This window comes from Fusarium pseudograminearum, chromosome 4 (genome assembly GCF_000303195.2).
Source record: "Fusarium pseudograminearum CS3096 chromosome 4, whole genome shotgun sequence".
NCBI lineage: Eukaryota > Fungi > Ascomycota > Sordariomycetes > Hypocreales > Nectriaceae > Fusarium > Fusarium pseudograminearum.
In genome coordinates, this window is record NC_031954.1 from 6773088 (window position 1) to 6790903 (window position 17816).

General features: G+C 49.7%; 8 protein-coding genes across 8 annotated transcripts; 3 read left to right on the forward strand and 5 right to left on the reverse strand.

The window, feature by feature from the left end:
- Positions 1–270: 270 nt before the first annotated feature.
- Positions 271–810, reverse strand: FPSE_05105 (uncharacterized protein; the record flags this gene model as incomplete). The annotated part of the gene is made up of 1 exon (XM_009258223.1): positions 271–810. One exon carries the CDS (start codon positions 808–810, stop codon positions 271–273), a length of 540 nt encoding a protein of 179 aa, XP_009256498.1.
- A 1339-nt stretch (positions 811–2149) lies between these two features.
- On the forward strand, positions 2150–4417 carry FPSE_05104 (uncharacterized protein; the record flags this gene model as incomplete). Its single annotated transcript, XM_009258222.1, has 3 exons — positions 2150–2402; positions 2464–4077; positions 4131–4417. 3 exons carry the CDS (start codon positions 2150–2152, stop codon positions 4415–4417), a joined length of 2154 nt encoding a protein of 717 aa, XP_009256497.1.
- Positions 4418–4867: 450 nt separating this feature from the next.
- FPSE_05103 (uncharacterized protein) lies at positions 4868–6706 on the reverse strand (the record flags this gene model as incomplete). The annotated part of the gene is made up of 6 exons (XM_009258221.1): positions 4868–5023; positions 5077–5711; positions 5764–5857; positions 5905–6296; positions 6347–6496; positions 6562–6706. 6 exons carry the CDS (start codon positions 6704–6706, stop codon positions 4868–4870), a joined length of 1572 nt encoding a protein of 523 aa, XP_009256496.1.
- A 610-nt stretch (positions 6707–7316) lies between these two features.
- On the forward strand, positions 7317–8337 carry FPSE_05102 (uncharacterized protein; the record flags this gene model as incomplete). Its single annotated transcript, XM_009258220.1, has 2 exons — positions 7317–7372; positions 7434–8337. The coding sequence occupies 2 exons, from the start codon at positions 7317–7319 to the stop codon at positions 8335–8337; spliced, it is 960 nt and encodes a 319-aa protein (XP_009256495.1).
- A 152-nt stretch (positions 8338–8489) lies between these two features.
- On the reverse strand, positions 8490–9788 carry FPSE_05101 (uncharacterized protein; the record flags this gene model as incomplete). Its single annotated transcript, XM_009258219.1, has 4 exons — positions 8490–9389; positions 9439–9536; positions 9588–9626; positions 9680–9788. The coding sequence occupies 4 exons, from the start codon at positions 9786–9788 to the stop codon at positions 8490–8492; spliced, it is 1146 nt and encodes a 381-aa protein (XP_009256494.1).
- A 1021-nt stretch (positions 9789–10809) lies between these two features.
- Positions 10810–12349, forward strand: FPSE_05100 (uncharacterized protein; the record flags this gene model as incomplete). Its single annotated transcript, XM_009258218.1, has 6 exons — positions 10810–10824; positions 10969–11044; positions 11130–11246; positions 11302–11527; positions 11578–12045; positions 12097–12349. The coding sequence occupies 6 exons, from the start codon at positions 10810–10812 to the stop codon at positions 12347–12349; spliced, it is 1155 nt and encodes a 384-aa protein (XP_009256493.1).
- An 884-nt stretch (positions 12350–13233) lies between these two features.
- On the reverse strand, positions 13234–14177 carry FPSE_05099 (uncharacterized protein; the record flags this gene model as incomplete). The annotated part of the gene is made up of 3 exons (XM_009258217.1): positions 13234–13725; positions 13782–13955; positions 14013–14177. The coding sequence occupies 3 exons, from the start codon at positions 14175–14177 to the stop codon at positions 13234–13236; spliced, it is 831 nt and encodes a 276-aa protein (XP_009256492.1).
- Positions 14178–14808: 631 nt separating this feature from the next.
- FPSE_05098 (uncharacterized protein) lies at positions 14809–17488 on the reverse strand (the record flags this gene model as incomplete). The annotated part of the gene is made up of 3 exons (XM_009258216.1): positions 14809–16794; positions 16846–17106; positions 17165–17488. The coding sequence occupies 3 exons, from the start codon at positions 17486–17488 to the stop codon at positions 14809–14811; spliced, it is 2571 nt and encodes an 856-aa protein (XP_009256491.1).
- Between the last annotated feature and the right edge of the window lie 328 nt (positions 17489–17816).

A 17816-nucleotide genomic window follows, 5' to 3' on the forward strand; every position in this document is an offset into this window, starting at 1 on the left:
TGTGGAACTTTCTTAGTTATGCTTGTTTTGTTCTAACATATAGTCGTATCATGTCATACATCTCTACCCGTCAATGCTTGGCCAATGCCACTTGTACGCCCACTCAGCAACTCCTTCAAGTCTTTCTTCGCATATATAACACTGATTAGAACCACCGCATTTGGTTACTTGATGGGTACCTGCGTACAATGTGTGACAAATTCCGCTGTGCCGAACAAAGTTGCCGTCATGATCCTGACACTGGAAGCAGGCTCCTTGTCGCTCAAAACTTTACTCTTCCATGCTTGTCTCGCAATCGCTTGACAAGTCGTCAACTTGAGTATCGGCAGACTTTTCCCGCTGCATTGCCTTGTCCCATAAACTCTCCAGCTTGTAGCACTTGATCACTACCCGCTTTTGCTCTTCGAGCCGTTTGCTGGCGGCTTCAAAGCCTCGCTCTCCATCTCGCAATCTGGCTGCCTCCAATTCCTGCTTCTTCTCTCGATTCCAAAGTCGCAGTCGATCGATACGGTCTGTTGTGCGTAGACGTTTGGCATGGTAGTGAAACTGGGCATCACGAGCTTTCAATATCCCGCTGCTGATATTGACTCTCGCAAGTAGTCTTCGGACGTCCTTGGCAGTTTGGTCGCGGTATGCTTTGAGGGCTTCATGGTCGTCTCCTGGAGGTTCTTGGATAAAATTGACCAGTTCGAGGATGATATCGAGTTCGTGGATGGCCATTCCATAAGCCAAGCTGACTTGGTTTTCTGTCTCTTCGACGGTTGTGTGATTCTCGCCAGCTTTGACGACAGAAGGATCAAAGTTAGACATCTTGTAATGATTCTATTAACAGGAAAGATGAGAGTTATTCTGGATTTGCAAATAGGGTTCGGGGTGGCAGTTCACCCAAGACGTTCCACAAACATTCCATACCATCTGTGGAGCAATAACTTGCTTAGGAGGATAAGTCATGTTGCGGCTATATTTGACTCTCAACATAGTCAGTATGCTTTTTCCTTTTCTGTGTGTTACTCGTTTGTGTTTCCTGGTACTAGGTCTCCGGTTGTTTGCTCCGTGTCACTTTATCAACAAACCTGGTGGGTGTCACCATAACTTCATAAACATGCGCAACGATCCGCAGAAGTCAGGCTTGATGTTGAATTTTTTCCACCTTTAACTTAGATTAGTTCAGTACTTGCTGTTAAAAATTGATGATGATGCTCGTGATTGGTGTGATAAGAGTCGCGACTATTGTGTTGGTGACGACAGAGTCTGATGGTGTATCTACTGAGATGTCAACCACTTAGACCCAGAGGCTAAGCAAGTCCGCTAACAGATAAATCTATTCTATTCGGGAGTGTATTTATCATTCAATTGTCAAGTACGGTCTTGAATCCTGTTCATTTTGTTGCTCAGTAACTACAATATCTGGGTCTAGGGTAGAAGAAATGCCACTTTTACTGTTAGGAGCCAACTAATATCAGGCCGCAAGCGCGCCCGTTACTCGGCAGTGCTAGAAAAAGAAAACAAAAAGTAAGCTTTACCTAGGTCCGTTATTACTCTCAAAAAGCCCCTAAAGCCGAGGGGAAAACGTTCTACACGACTCATGGACACGGCATTGTTGTTGCTTGATTCACGAAAGCCGATGTAAAGAGGATCCCAGCCTTTCCTAAAGCGGAAACAGCGCTACTGGGATGACCCCCGCCACGACTGAGACTGAGTCCACTGTAGCCTGGGCCAAGGACGACCCCGCTGAATTGTCTCTGAAGTCACTGCCTTTGGGTGCTCGGCTTCTATTGGGATCCAGCCAAAAGTCGGGAAGCTTCCACCGTTAATAAATCTCCATGCCTCTTCTGGCGAGTGATTAATCACCGGGACTATCTTTCTACCTTCCAACTGTAGCCGTCTGCATGGATCCCTCTCGCTTATCTCTTCCATACCGACATCAACACCAATACTACCTCAAGTGATAGCTCTTTCGAGACTTTGCGAGAGCTACAAACAGCTCTTACATCATCATCAGCCTTATCGCTATTCGTACGTCAAACCTACTGACAGCTGTAGCCCTCCCCACCAGAGCAAACTCAGTCGTGGACCTTGACGACAACATCAACAACAACAACAGCGCAGCGTGTAAGAACAAGACCAAGACCAGTCCCAACCCTTCAGCATGGTAGCTTCAGAGCTCACCGCGTCGGCCATAGCCATGCGCTCAACGCCTGTGAGTAGCGATGAGTCGGCTTCGAGCTTACCCAGACCCCTCTTGCCTTTGCAAAACCGCGCCGCCTCTAGTCGGAGCCCGTACATTCGGGATCATACCAAGGACTTGGTCGCATGGCAACTCCTGGACGACGAGGCAGTTGAGCGTTCACGCAAAGAGAACAAACCTATCTTTCTTAATATTGGTTACAAGGCATCCCACTGTAAGTCATATCATCATCTTTGCGTCAGCTTTCCTCTCATTGCCATGGCTAACAATTCAAGCTTGTCGCCTCATGTCAATCGAGACCTTCTCTAACCCTGAGTCGGCTGCGGTACTAAACGAGTCTTTCGTGCCTGTCATAGTTGATCGAGAGGAGCGCCCTGACATAGAAGCTGTCTATATGAACTATGCACAAGCCGTCCACAAGGTTGGTGGATGGCCTTTGAACGTGTTCCTGACGCCGAATCTGGAGCCAGTCTTTGGTGGAACTTATTGGGTTGGGCCCGCAGGAAGACGACGCCACAATGGCGATAGTACTGACGAGGTTCTCGACTCTCTTACTATTCTCAATAAGATGCGAGACACATGGAATGACCAAGAAGCTAGATGCCGCAAGGAGGCTACTGAGATTGTTGCGCAGCTCAAGGAATTTGCAGCTGAGGGCACTTTGGGTACAAGGAGTATCACGGCACCCTCAGCTTTGGGTCCGCTGGCTGGCTGGGGCGCACCAGCTCCCAGCAATCCGAGTACCACTGAAAACAGGACTATGATCGTTTCACAGGAGTTGGATCTGGATCAGCTGGAGGTGGCGTATAGAAATATCGCTGGCACCTTCGACCCAGTACATGGAGGGTTTGGCTTGGCACCCAAGTATATGATCCCCCCGAAGCTGACGTTTTTGCTGGGACTCTTGACAGCACCGGGACCCGTCCAGGATGTTGTTGGATACGACGAATGCAGACATGCCACTAAAATTGCCCTGTACACGTTGCGTCAGATCCGTGATGGAGCGCTGCACGACCATATTGGAGCTACTGGGTTCTCTCATTGTTCAGTCACCGCGGACTGGAGCATCCCTAACTTTGAGAAGCTTGTCATTGACAACGCGCAATTACTCTCCCTATATATTGACGCCTGGAAGGCAAGCGGTGGGGGTGAGCAGGGCGAGTTCCTGGATGTTGTTCTTGAACTTATCGAATATCTCACCACATCTCCTGTCACCCTTCCCGAGGGTGGCTTTGCTTCAAGTGAAGCGGCTGATTCTTATTACAGACAAGGCGACAATGAGAAGAGAGAGGGTGCTTACTACGTATGGACGTGGCGTGAGTTCAAATCAGTCTTGGACGACATTGATCATCACATGAGTCCTATTCTGGCGGCGTATTGGAATGTGAACAAGGATGGAAACGTTAAGGAGACGAACGACCCCAACGACGATTTTATGAATCAAAACATATTGTGTGTCAAGACCACTGTTGAACAGCTCAGCAGCCACTTCAGTACGCCAGTGGAAAAGATTCGGGAGTACATTGAAAAGGGAAAGGCTGCTTTGAGAAAAAAGCGAGAACAGGAGCGTGTGCGCCCTGAATTAGACGACAAGATTGTTGCAGGATGGAACGGTCTTGTCATATCAGCACTTTCCAAGGCAGCTTCTGCCTTGAGAACGTTGAAACCGGAGCAAAGCTCTAGGTGCAAGAGTGCGGCAGAGCGCGCCGCTGCTTGTATTAAAGAGAGACTTTGGGATGCCGACGAGAAGGTCCTTTACAGGACATGGTGTGGGGAAAGAGGACATACCGCCTTTGCGGATGACTATGCCTACCTCATCCAAGGTCTATTGGACCTTTTCGGGCTGACGGAGAACCATCAGTATCTTGAGTTTGCTGAAACTCTGCAGCGTAAGTCACACTCTGTTCTCTTCATTCGTATGACGTTCCGCTAACCCCCGCAGAAACACAAATCTCCTTGTTTTTCGATGATGATGGTGCTTTCTTTACGACAAAAGCTCATAGCCCCCATGTGATTCTTCGCCTGAAGGAAGGCATGGATACTTCACTTCCATCCACAAACGCTGTCAGCGTTGCCAACCTTTTCCGCCTTGCAAGCTTACTGTTGGATGAGGAGCTTACTACCAAAGCCCGTCAGACGATAAATGCGTTTGAGATTGAAGTTGCACAGTATCCTTGGTTGTTCCCTGGCTTGCTTGGAAGCGTTGTTACTGAGAGATTGGGCAACTAAAAACCACAAGTTAATGTGGCATACAAACCAGCGAGGTTGACAACTTGAACGGGCTAGCTGTAGATATGGAGCTCATTTCAATGTCCGCGTTCGATGTTCCCAAGCCCAAGGCGTTTACAAGGAAAGGTCAGTGCTGGATCAGATAAAAACGAGCACGGATTGGCTCTAGACATTTGTGGTGTGATCCAGCACACAACAATGCAGGAATCGAAGGCTAGGATAGCGAATACACACTTTGCTCTCCAGAGTTCGGATGTGCGTACATATTTAAAATGTGATAGAATTTGTCATTTCAGGGGTATCTACTCCGTATTCTGCATTGGCCACCGGTCCCCCTCGCCAAAAGTTCGTTACACTTATCGAGCAATAGAGTTTATGTTGTAGACTATCTTGTGAGAAGGGAATAAGCCAACCGCATTTCTTTAGTCTGGTTGTTTTTGTATCATTAACTCAAGAACGGGATGCATCTGCTGTGCCTTTGCGGTTCATCAGACCAGTAAAGAAACTCTGCAGTTGTTCGTTGTCAAAGTCCTTGGCCATGTTCGCAGCAGGCGACTCAGCTTCCTCCTCTTCATTACTAGGCGAGGAAGAAAATGCATTGCGATCCTGTTTGTGTCAGTTCCTGGTTCCATTGCACAGTCATGCTGTTTTCGACTTACTTTAAGACGCTGCAGCATATCATCGGCGTCAACTTGAATACCTCCCATGTTGAATTGCACAGGACCAATGTGCTCGCTGATGCTCTTCTCGTCGGCGCTATAATCGATATGACGTGTGCTGCGAGCGATGGCGTTGTCGGAACCCTTCTCTGGCTGCTTGGCTTTGAATGCCTCGAGGATTTTGAGCTGCTTCTCCAGAAAGTCTTGAGTATCGTCACTCTCCACGCTGATCCATTTCTCGCCATGCATAGCATTTTCGACAACTGCCAAGCCGCCGCTGTTGGGGTCACGGCACCATCCTTCATAGCGCGCGATGGCACTTTTCTGTTCTCGCTCCTCCAACTCTGCCTCATCCACCTCACCTTGGTCATCGTCGTTGAAGCGCATAGACTCGCGGGGAGTGCTGATATCTTCGGACCATGAATTAGAGACCTGCTCGGCGTCAAACGTTCCGCCAAGAACACGAATCTTGCCCCACGAGTCCCAGTTAGTAGGAACGACAATCTTGTCGCGATCGATAACGTTATGCTTTAGTGGGTGACGCTTAAGGAGAGATGTGATTCCAAGAGTGGAATGAATAAGAGACGGTAGCTGAGAGGGCGCATTTTGTGAGGTATAGATGAGAGAAGCGCCATCTGTAAAATGTTAGTGGTTGGGCTAGTATGAGTGATTTTAGAATGAACTGACGTCTCAACAAAACTGTTCGCAAGTATTGCAACACCGTATCGAAATCGGGCTCTTTCCATGCCTGATTCTTTTCAAGGAATTCCATTTTTTGCGCCTACTTTTGTCAGTAAATTCTTTGGCAATTCCCGGGTGGTGTCTTACGTTTTGGCATACTACACAGAGTGGCAGACCCAAAGGTTCCTCCCATTCTCCTGGTCCCAATGGCAGTGAGCTATCTCCATCACTACCAGTGGCTGTAGCTGAAGGTGTGCCGTCAAGATTGGTCGCTGCGCCTCCTCGACCTCTCTCTTTCCAGGCAGACATGACCTCTTCCATAAGAGCGTGCTGATCTGTGTCAACCTTCTTGAGGACCTCTTGTATAACCTGGACCCAAGTCCATATTTGTCGCAGCCACAGGTGCGGTTGTGACCAGTCTAGTAGGATGATCAGAGAGGTGTTGGGGATCGTCTCTGGGGTAAGGAGGGGCGCGACTAAGGAAGCGAACTCGGTAGACGCCTGAGAAAGGAAGTAGAGCGAGACTCGAGCCAAGGTATCTAGACATGTTAATCAAACGCCCAAAGCTGCGTTGAACGTATTCACAAACCATCCTGGTCGGCGTCGAGGACATCGTAATATGTGTAGCCCAGCGCAAAGTTGTTGGCAATCGGTGGTATCTTAAGCCGGTCCGCATTGCGCCTAGGTTCGGAGCTGGAAAGAGATTCAAGAAAGTCTCTTTGATGTTCGGGAGAACCGCCTGAATTGATAGGGTCGTGATCAGCTAATCGAGCTCCTTGATATGGCTGGCTCGTCTCTGCATACCTAGAACGATGAGGTTCTTCTCCGGTAGTCGTTTGCCGCTCGCGACGGACTCGAGCATAGACGTCCAAAGGTCCTTCTTTTGCTCGCCATCGCGACCTTCAGAATCGCCTGAACCTGTTGTATAGACCGATACTCTATTCGCCATGGCTCCGGTATTCAGCGCAGCGAGCTCGCCGGCAGACTGATTATAGGTCAAGTTCGAGGTAATTTAGATCATGGATTGTTGGCACAGCCGGAATTAGGATTTGAGGTTTGTTGACTGTCTTGGATAGACGTTTTGGTAGAATACGCGTTTGGGGTTGTCTCGACAATATTAAAAGGAGGTTGACAGGGTATTAGAGTCGCTGTAGGAGCATCTTCTGCGCTGCGTGCCGCGGCAATGAAGATGATGTAAGCGTCAAGGTCGACCGTCGTGTATCTCGACTCGAGATTGTCCGATGTAAGAAAAGTTGTGTTTCAACAGTCTTGGTGGTTTGTGGTACGTAGATATCGTCGACCGCCGTGCTTCACCAAAAAGCCCAAAGTGGCCAGCTCAGTGGAGGGTTGCCAGGTACCAATTGCTCCCCCATTGGCACTTGGCCCATACCCCGTCCATTTAGCGTTCGGTCCGGAAATTGTCCCATGCTACAATTTAGTGCACGGACCCCTGAAGCTTCAGTGGATGTTTCTACTGGTTCTGACGTTGAATACGACTTTCAACATCAATAATTTTCGACTCTTCATACAGTTGCGCAGCCAGCAACTGAAATCACACGATGAATAAAATACGCGCGATTCAAGCGCTTAACAAGAAGGAAATTGAAAACGGAATGTAAGTATCCGATAAGATTCCTCAAAAGCATACCTCGAACACTACTAACAAACGCGCTCAGCACTCCAGAAGGTTCCTGGCATACCGACTACCGCGACACTGCCTACGTCTATTTTGGCGGTTTACCCTACGAGCTATCCGAAGGCGATGTCATTACAATCTTCTCCCAATTCGGAGAACCAGTCTGGCTGAAATTGGCCCGCGACAAAGAGACTGGCAAGTCCAAAGGTTTCGGATGGCTCAAGTACGAGGATCAGAGAAGTACCGATTTGGCGGTCGACAACCTCGGTGGAGCAGATATGGGCGGTCGCCTGGTCAGCGTTGACCATGCGCGATACAAGATGCGGGACGATGAGGATCCGGACGAGTTCAAGGTGGGCTGGGAAGACATGCTTAAGCGAGAAGGTCAAGCTGTCTCAGAAGATGAGAGCAGTGAAGAGGAAGTGGTGCGACCGATGTTGCCTGAGGAGCGAGAACTTGCGCTTTTGATGCAAGGACACGACGATGACGATCCTATGAAGGGGTTCCTAATCGAGGAAAAGAAGAAAGAAGTCGATGAGGCACGGCGCAAAGCAGACAAGAAGGATCGCAAAGATAAACACAGGCACCATCGGTCACATCGATCACGGAAAGATGGGGACGAAGAGGATAAGCACCACAGGTCAAGACGACATAAGAGTCCTGCAGACAGAGAGGAGCGCCATCGAGACAGAGAACCTCGTCGACATAGAGACGACGACCATGACCGAGAGAGGAGACGGGACAGAGACAGACGGAAAGAAAGAAACGAGGACGACGAGGACCGTGGCCATGACCGAGATAGAAGAAAAGATGGCGATCGAGAGCACCGAAGGCGAAGGGAAGATCACGACGAGTCGCGGCATAAGCGGCGCAGAGACGAAGACCCCGATAGAAGGCCAAGACGACGAAGTAGGAGTCAATCGCCAAGACGGCGCGAGGATTAAAACAGAGCACTATCTAATGCAATACGCTATGAGAACCAAAACAGTTCTAATTATTCTAAACCTCTCAAACGCCGTTCCTGATCTGCCCAACATTAAAGTTCATACTCCTTGTCGTCGTTACCCTGCTTTGTGGCACAGCTTCCATTAGTAGTTCATGTGTTACCCAAATACCGCTTCCACCCTTCCCTAACGCAGTGTCGCTTCCCATCTTCGCCATCGACAATAACAAACTTCTCCCATCGCGCGTCGTGTCCTGCACCTATGACCACCAGGCTGTCATCGCCGATCCATCCGATGACACCCTTTGGTGGCCGGGATGTTCCCAAGACAGTGCTCTCTGAGAAAGGAATCCCACCTATCGCAGCTTCATCTCCAGCCTCGAAATGGGTCGAGCTGAAGGAGTATGCGTCGGAAAACAATCGAGGCATCAAGGGAATCTTGCTAAGGATGCCCCACTTCCCTGTCCCGTCTCCAGCATCAGCTCCAGGCGTGCCAATCTGTTGACTTCGGTTCATCCCTGGCTTCCGTGGATGAGGTACATCGAATACGTGTAGAGTGGATTTGTCCGAAGTGCAGGCGAGCATAGTACCACAGTGGGAAAAGGCGAGAGAGAAGATAGTAGCAGGATCAATTCCACGGCGAAGCTCGGCAAGTTTTGCACAGTTGCTTGTAGAATAAACACGGATGAGAGTACCCTTTTCGCTTGCACTGGCGAGGAGTTCTCCATCCGGGCTCAAAGCAATTGCCTTTAGTGCAGAAGAATGGGCTGGAATAATGCTGACGTTACCAGTCGCCAACTCGACGAGTTGTATTTGTCCAGCAGTTCGACCAGGAAAAGCGAGCTTCTTGTCCGAGAGACAACATAGGCCTGCGAGGTTGTCCGCGGTTTCGTATATGTGTAGTAAATCTGGATGCTTGGTGAAAGAGTAGACCCGGACGCTGTTCTGTAAGACAACAGCGATGCGCTCCCTGCCTAATTGAACGCCTCGTACTGCTGTGAGAGTTGTAAGTTCTAGAGCAACTTTGCCTTTCATGTCGTCCCATATTATGGCCTGTTGTACAGTCAGTGATGTTTCTAGTAAGCTCCGAGAGAAACCCTACTTTGTTCATAGCAAACTTGGGCGACCTGCCACCACCAACTAGAGCCAGGTAATTAGTCGTGCCCATCATCTGAACGAGGCCGATTCCGGCGTTGAAATCTATAGGACTGTGAGAATACTGATGGAAGACGTTGATGAATGAAAAATTACCTCTCGAGGCTTTGAGAAGGCATGATTTGGTATGGAAGACTAAGACATGACGGTCAGCGAAGTGAGATGCAAAGATGGCAGTTATAACCTACCACAAATACCAGAATCAAGGCCGACGGAGAAACAACTCGCATCATTGTTGAAAGAGACGGACAAGACAGCCTCGGAGCTTGAGGCCTCGATGGGTGGTCGCACGTTCATAGCGAGTGACTTGATGTGTGCAAGTACTGTATGTGTATCTGTCAAGGTAGGTCGGCGCAAGAGCCGGGAGGGGTAATGTTAAGGACTTGACTTGTCGACGCTCAAGCTCGGGATGAGGTGAAAACTTCAGAAAGAAGTTTCAAACAAGAGTTATTGCAAGTAGAGTTGCATCTCGAATCTCGATAAACTCAAAGTTTATGCCTTGATAATGTATCTGATGTCGCTTACAGATCCACCTGCTTGGTGAATGCAGCTGGTACGGTACCTGCGTAACCGAAGGGCTTGTATATTATAGAGGAAGACGGGCGTTATGATACACCAAGGAAGTTCGAGTTAAAGATTTATGGAGAGTGACAAGGACGTTTCACGATGCAAGTATTTCATGTACAAAAACGGGAACATACACAAGGTAATGTTTGGTGTAAGAGAAAGGTACTCTTCCTTGACCTTTGGACATTGAACTTAACCGCGTCACGGTACCAAATAGCCACAAGATGTAGTCAGCCACTCTTGCACATCCCATTCCCAGTTGTCGTGGCGGCGGGAGATCTATCACGTGATGAAACGAAACGACGAGCTCTGATTGCAAGCAAGCGCCACAGCAAGGCCTGTGGGGGTCCGCTAAGTGGTCCCTTGGGCGGGAAGGCGGTCTGGCTTGACAGGGCGTTGGGGCACCCAAAGTGTGGATTTTGTAGGGGTGCACCTGCTGTCCCTCTCTGATAATGGGACACTGGACACTCTAGCTTAGGTACTTCCCCTGAATCCCAGAGCAGGAGCGATTGGCCAGGTGTGAAATTGGCCAAACCCCTTGAGCAGCCCAAGTCCAACACGACCCGTATCCTTCTCTCCTGGTTCCTAGCCTCCTTTAACATTTTCCCCTTGGTTCAGGTTCCCCAAGTTTCCACTTCAACCACCGCAAAACCATACTCGATTTGAGTCGTTGGTGTTCTCGACATATTCCTACCGTTGCCGCTCATTCACCTTTAAGCTTCATCCCGTCACTCCGAAACCGATCTTCAAGATGTCGTCCATGGGCGTATGTTCCACCTCCCTTCGACCCCGTTCGTTATGTTGAATGTTCCCGTCGATAAAGCTACCGTTTCCACAAGGTTCACGGGACCAAACCTTCACGCGACTACCGTGTATCTGTTGCAGTTGGCTAATACCTAATCCCCAATAGAAGATGATCCGCCGAAAGAAGAATGTCAAGAAGGGTATTCAGTTTTGCCTGATGGTCTGCGGTGCTTCAGGCACTGGTACGTTACCACATGGAGAAGCTGCAATTGCCCATGCAGCACCTCCCTGCGACCGAATACAAACAACAAAGCTCACATACAATAGGCCGTACCACCTTTGTCAACACTCTCTGCGGAAAGAGCGTGCTCGAGCACAAGGAGTCCGACGATGCTAGCGGCGCGCACGTTGAGGATGGTGTTAAGATCAAGCCCATCACTGTTGGTGGGTGCAACAACTATTTCGATAGCGTTTATACAGATTACTGACCAGGAAATAGAGCTTGAGCTTGACGAGGAGGGTACTCGTATCTCTCTGACTATTGTCGACACACCTGGCTTCGGTGACCAGATTGACAACGAAGCTAGCTTTTCAGAGATCGTTGGCTACCTCGAGAGGCAATACGATGACATTCTCGCCGAAGAGTCCCGTATCAAGCGTAACCCTCGATTCAGAGACAACCGAGTGCATGCTATGCTCTACTTCATTACTCCTACAGGCCATGGGTACGTGTTTGACATTTCTAGCAATGCCCGATCCCCACTAACAATTCAAGTCTCCGAGAACTCGACATCGAGCTCATGAAGCGACTCGCCCCCCGTGTCAACGTTATCCCCGTTATTGGCCGCGCCGATTCACTCACCCCCGCTGAGCTTGCCGAGTCCAAGAAGCTTGTTATGGAGGATATCGAGCACTACCGCATTCCCGTCTACAACTTCCCCTACGATATTGAGGAGGATGATGAGGACACCGTTGAGGAGAACGCCGAGCTCCGTGGCCTTATGCCCTTTGCCATTGTCGGATCTGAGGATGTTGTTGAGATTGGTGGCCGCAAGGTTCGCGCCCGCCACTACCCTTGGGGTGTTGTTGAGGTTGACAACCCTCGTCACTCCGATTTCCTTGCTATTCGATCAGCGCTGCTCCACAGCCACTTGGCTGATCTGAAGGAAATTACCCATGATTTCTTGTACGAGAACTACCGTACCGAGAAGCTGTCCAAGACCGTCGACGGTGCTTCTGGAAAGTGAGTTTAACCAAAACCTAGTGCAAAGATGCAATGCTGACCCCTCTCTAGTGCCGATAGCTCAATGAACCCTGAGGACCTTGCTTCCCAGTCCGTCCGCCTCAAGGAGGAGCAACTCCGACGAGAGGAGGAGAAGCTGCGCGAGATCGAACTCAAGGTGCAGCGTGAGATCAACGAGAAGCGACAGGAGCTTCTGGCTCGCGAGTCCCAGCTTCGTGAGATCGAGGCTCGTATGCAACGAGAGGCCGCTGCTCAGAACGCTGGCACACCCGAGCCCAATGGTGGCGAGGAGCAGCTCAACTAGACCTACCACTTCACATTTTAGGTCTTTTGCGGTGCTTTAAAAATGCGACGTTGGACTATTGTCGATTGCTGGCGTTGGTTTTTCCTCTCCTATGATTGAAGAGAAAGATGAGAATATTCCCCCTGCTGCTGAATAACTGAGTTGTCATTTTCTTTTTTTCATCGCCAACCTGCTTCGCCTAGCTGCTCGCAATCCATCAGATGATTCAGGACGCTCCCGCTGCATTGCTGTGGGAGTCTGATGGCAGGTGGCAAGCCTGTTAGAAGCATAATCAAGGGAGGATTGCCATTTGCGTGGCTAGTGTAGGAACACGGCTTGCATAGAGTGTCTTGAGGGATGAAGACACCCGTGCACTACGATACGATGGATGCAGATCAGCGGCGTATAGGACCTTCGCCGTGTTCTGGTGCCATTTTGTGGTCATGTCAGACTTACGTTGGGCGTACAACGTTGTCCATCCTTGGACGACACATCCTTGATTGTTTCTTTTTTCTACTGGCCTTCTAATGCTGATATCAAATAAATTCAATATTTCTTGTAATTCGATCTCTTGTTTCATGTTTGCCTGACCTCATCCCAAAAATCGACGTTGTGATTCGTTGTGGGTAATTCTGTATATTGATTTATTTTATCGATCCGATGTCGAGTTACTACAGGAAATGGTGCGAATGAAAGGAAGGCAAACTCTCCAGAAAACGCCATTTCTTACGGTCTCATAAAGACAACCGTCTATAATCCATACATATTAAGATACGACTCTAATGAGCCCGCTGGTATAACACACAATCTTTGCAATACCGGGATGAACTAAGCACAAAGAGTCAAGCTGCACTGTCATAGCTCTTGCTTCTATGCCACGTTGGGACTTTTGTATATCAACAAGCTTAGTTGTTAGACTGGCTGTTGAGAATGCGCAAGATGGCAAGGAAGAGGTTGATGATGTCGAGGTAAAGGCTGATGGCAGCGGCAATCTCCTCCTCAACGTGGTGGTGACGCAAGACAAGCTGGGTGTCGACGAGGATGTAACCACTGAAGATAAGAGCGGCAAGACCACCATAGATGAGCTCACCAGTGGAGCTGTAAGGGAAGAACATTGCCATGAAACCGAAGATGACGAGACCCCAGAGGGCACCAAAAAGGTAAGGCATCCATGAGGTAAAGTCGTACTTTGTCTGGCAGGCGAAAAGAGTCAGGAAGACAAAGATTCCGGCAGTAAGGACAACGGCGTTTAGAACAATGGACGTCTTGTAGAAGGACACTATAACGGAGATGGTGTAGGCTTCGGCAAGAGTGAACAGCGAGAGGAAAAGAAGGTTGGTCGGGTAGGACTTGCGCTTCCAGTATGTGAGGCCCATAAAGATCATAGAACCAAAGAGCTATGTTCGTGTTAGCGGTTCATGTGAATCGGGTTCAAGCATGAGAGAGGACGTACCGAAGCCCAAACGACACCAGGATGACTTTGGATCCAGTCCTTGTAACCGGTGCTGAAAAAGGTGAGGCTGCTCACTCCAGCAGTGGCAAGGAGTTGGACGGTGAGGATGGTGTAAACCTTGCGGACGAACTGGTTGCGAATGTCAACTGTAGCCTCAGCTACAGAGCCGCCGAACTGTAGATGATGTCAGTGACTTGCCGACTATCGAGGACGAATGTCATCTATTCCTACCTTGAAGTCATCGGGGAGGTTGTCCTCGCTGTCGCGGGGCGTACCAAAGAGACCCTGTGTCTCATCGCGAGCGGCAGAACCCTCAGCATAGGCGGGGGGCGCGTGGGTGTAGTCGTCGTCCGGGTCGCTCTGGGGCGCTGCCTGGTACTTGGTCTTGGAAGCCATAGTGGCGATGAAGTAGGCTCTCAGTCAAAGGTTCCTTCGGTTTTTTATGAGTTGAGAATACGAGGTCGTCGAAAAAGGTCGCGGACTGTCCGTGGAAGGGTTGCCTCGAGGTTTAAGTGCTTTTGCTGATGGAAAGTTCGGGATGGTCTTCGATGATGCGAGGCGCTCAAGGGATACGCTCATGTCGGTCATGTGGGGTACTAAATGAGAAAAGTGTGGCGTTTTAGGCAACTGCGAACGAGTGGCGGTGCAAACCATGGCGTCAGCTTAATGCAGGTAGGTGCAAGCTCAACCCCACTGATAACCAGAGCTTAGAGCTTAACCAAAACAATACGATGTCCTTTACTTGATTGGTTCTTTACACATGGATATCTAGTTTTCGTTTAAGGTCCTGAATGTTTTCTGTTTCTACAAGGACAAGTTTCAAATAATTCAGAATCGAAACTTTCCATTTTATTAGATTGGAAGAAGCTATGTCGAGTTATATCTCCCACTTGTATTAATCTCCTAGATCACTATGAATTTCATCACCCCAGTATTCTTCCCGGAGTACGCCTATCTCAGCAGCAAATCTGACCCTGCCAAAAATCTTCCATATTACTCTCAAAGTATTCCGAGAAACTTCAATCTTTTATCTGGGAGTCGGCTTGTGCTGTGATTGGGCCAGGTGAGGCGACCCGGTGTCGAGATTGTACGATAGCGGGTTCAACAGCGACTGTCTAGGCATTGGAGATGGACTGGGAGGCGTCATCTGTGGATAGACGCCAAAATGGTTCTGCTCCTGGCCACTTTGTCCTGAAAATGGCGCCAGAGGAGTGAACAGGGGGTCTGGACCTGCCATACTCATCGATTGTCCAGCGGCGGTGGGAGTTGACAGTGGTCGGAACTCTGCTTCTGAGGTTACTGTAGGAGAATTACCCAATTGTCCAAGATATGGGATTTGTTGCTGCGGCTGAACAGTGGCCGATCGGTAAGATTGGCTTGTCATCAAAGATGGGTAGGACAAACCAGAGCCAGCGCGGCTTGGGTTGTTCAAGGCCATTGCAGCGATGGACTCCTCAGCGGTTCCGGGGTTACGTTCGAATCGAGCTGTTGTGTGAGCGTTGTTCAAACTGTAATTACGCTGGTTTTCTCTGTATGCTGGGCTGGATTGCTGTACAAGAGACAACTCATCAGATGAACTACAGGGTCGGTGGGTGAAAGGGTTGGGAGCTTGCTCGTAAGAAGAGAGGCTAAAAGCAGGACTCGCCAAAGGAGAGCGAGTGCTTCTGTTCTCCTGCTGTCTCAGTCTAGCGGGACCTTCTGGATGAGCAGGTCTCATCATGGAAATGTCAGGCATGCCGAAGTCTATTACCGATACGTGGCCCGGCTGCTGAGAAGCTTGAGAAGCCGGTTGAGGCCGCTCCTGCAGCTGCGGCTGCTCGGAAGACATCTGGTTCGATTGAGGTAACGAGGAAGACGTGGACGACGGAGTGGACGTCTCAGCTGGAAGTTCGAATTTTACTCGCTTGTGACTGTGCCCGGAAGATTTACGCGGATGAGGCGACTCATGATGCTCGTTCATGCTCACAGTTGTTTGCCCTGAAGACATAGCTGGTCGCTTGCTTGAATCTTCAAGTGATGGGAAGTGCGGCGTCTCAATTGGACGACTTCGTGCCACTTCAAAGCTTGGAGCTTGAGGTGTTCTCAGAGGTTCTGCTTCAATTGCGGCGTAATCTATTGGTAAAGTGCGTGCGAATTGTAACATTTGACCGGGAGAAGGCAAGCTGCTAGGGATGACGCTCGGCAGATCGTGCAGCTGGGATTGCTCAATCATTTCAGTAAGGTCCGTTGGTTCTGGCACAGGGATACTGCTCGGCATATCCAAAAAAGTCTCGGGAGTCGCTTTCTTCATGATCCAATCCAGCACTACCTGAGCAATCTGATCGCTGTTGGTTTCGAGGAACATTAGATGTCCATTGCCTTCGATTTTCACGTCCTCAAGCCGGACCCAGTCGACTTGGACACCGGCTTGCATCATGAATGCGACCACCGCCCAATCGTACATGGCATGCGAGCTGGCGTGCGCGGTGACAACCATGCAAGGAACCTTCTTGATGTTGATGAGTTGACGGACTCTATTGCTCGGTCTTCCATTTGATTTTTCCATGTAATCAAGACGGCGTTGCATGAAGCATTCACTTCGCCCATCTGGTGCTATGACTTTAACCAAGTCTAGAGGTTCTCTCGCAGGAGGGTCGTATCCTTCATGAGGGTGAGCAGGAGGATCATAGGTGATAGGGATATCGGCGAGTCCGTAGATTCGCGTTCCCTCTTCTTTCTCAATGAAGGGGCTGTATCTGCGAAAGGGATTGCCTTCCTTAGGGCATGCTGTTCCAAAAGGAGGTCCCACAGGCTCAATAGCAATAGCCGCAGCGACAAGATCAGGCTCGACATCAGCTGCTAGCCAAGTCGCATTTCCGCCAGAGCCTTCGCCAACGAGGATCGACTTTCCAACTTGGCGCAAAAGAGCCTGGAGTGCGTTTTGGGCGAGCGACTGTCGTTCAACCTTGCTGAGGTGAAGAGTGGACAAGGAAGCACAATACCTGGCAAATATAGGATCTCCGCGTTGTCCAGTCTGTGCATTATCAGTAAGTGCTCATGAACAATGCTGGGTTTATTCGCTTACGCCTGGCCACTTGTTGTGGAACGCTGCTCTCTCATACTGGAGAGGCACACCGGGAGCTCTGGGTTTACTAGGTGCAGTAAGCGCAGCTTCAACTGCTGATGCTTTTAGCGAACTCGAGTTCAATCCCACCTCTCTGTGAAGGTAGTGGGAAGTCGTAAGAAAGTTGGAACGGCCGGACGGCGGCACGTCGACGATCATGACCTGAAATCCTTTCTTGAGGAAGAAAGAAGCCCACCCTGACTGACCATCTGGCTTGGTTGTCTAAACCTATGGAGAGTTAGTATCTGTCAATTTCAAGGGGAGAAGGGTTCGTGATTACCTGACCAGTGTGGAAGTCTCCGTGGATGAGAATGACGGGGTACGGATGAAGTCTCTCAATAGGCTCCATGCACTCAACGTACATCTGGCCGACAATGTTGGTAGCGGTAGCAAGAGTTGCGCCCATTCGCCAGTCTACATTGACGAAGAAAGTAGTTCGACGACATAGAGGTTCTGCGATTTCGGTTCTCACAGCGGCGGGTGGTTTGAATTGATGCATTGAGGGGATGTTCTGTGGGATGATCTGGCCATGACCGGGCGGCTGCATATGATTTTGGCAGCCTCCTGCAGGCATCTCGCCCATAGACGAGTTCCAGGTCTGCATCTCTAAATCGTCATTTGTTGTCGTGTGAGACTTGGGAGAGAAAACCCCTAGACCCAAAGCGTCAACGCCGAAATGCGGATAGGCCAAGAGAGGCGCGCGATCTGGAGAATAGGAGAGATCAGTCAACAAGCGTCTAGGACTGGCAGTTTGAGTGGCGTGAGGGCCCCAGGGTGAGGTTTGGAGAAGCGCGTTGCTGTGGTGTTGTGTTGTAGGAGGGGAAGATGGAATGATTAGGTAGAAGCCTGAAAACGCAGGCAATCAAGAAATAATTTCGAGTCGTCGTCGGCGCGATCAAAGAGCCGACGATACTCTCGAAATACTGAATTAG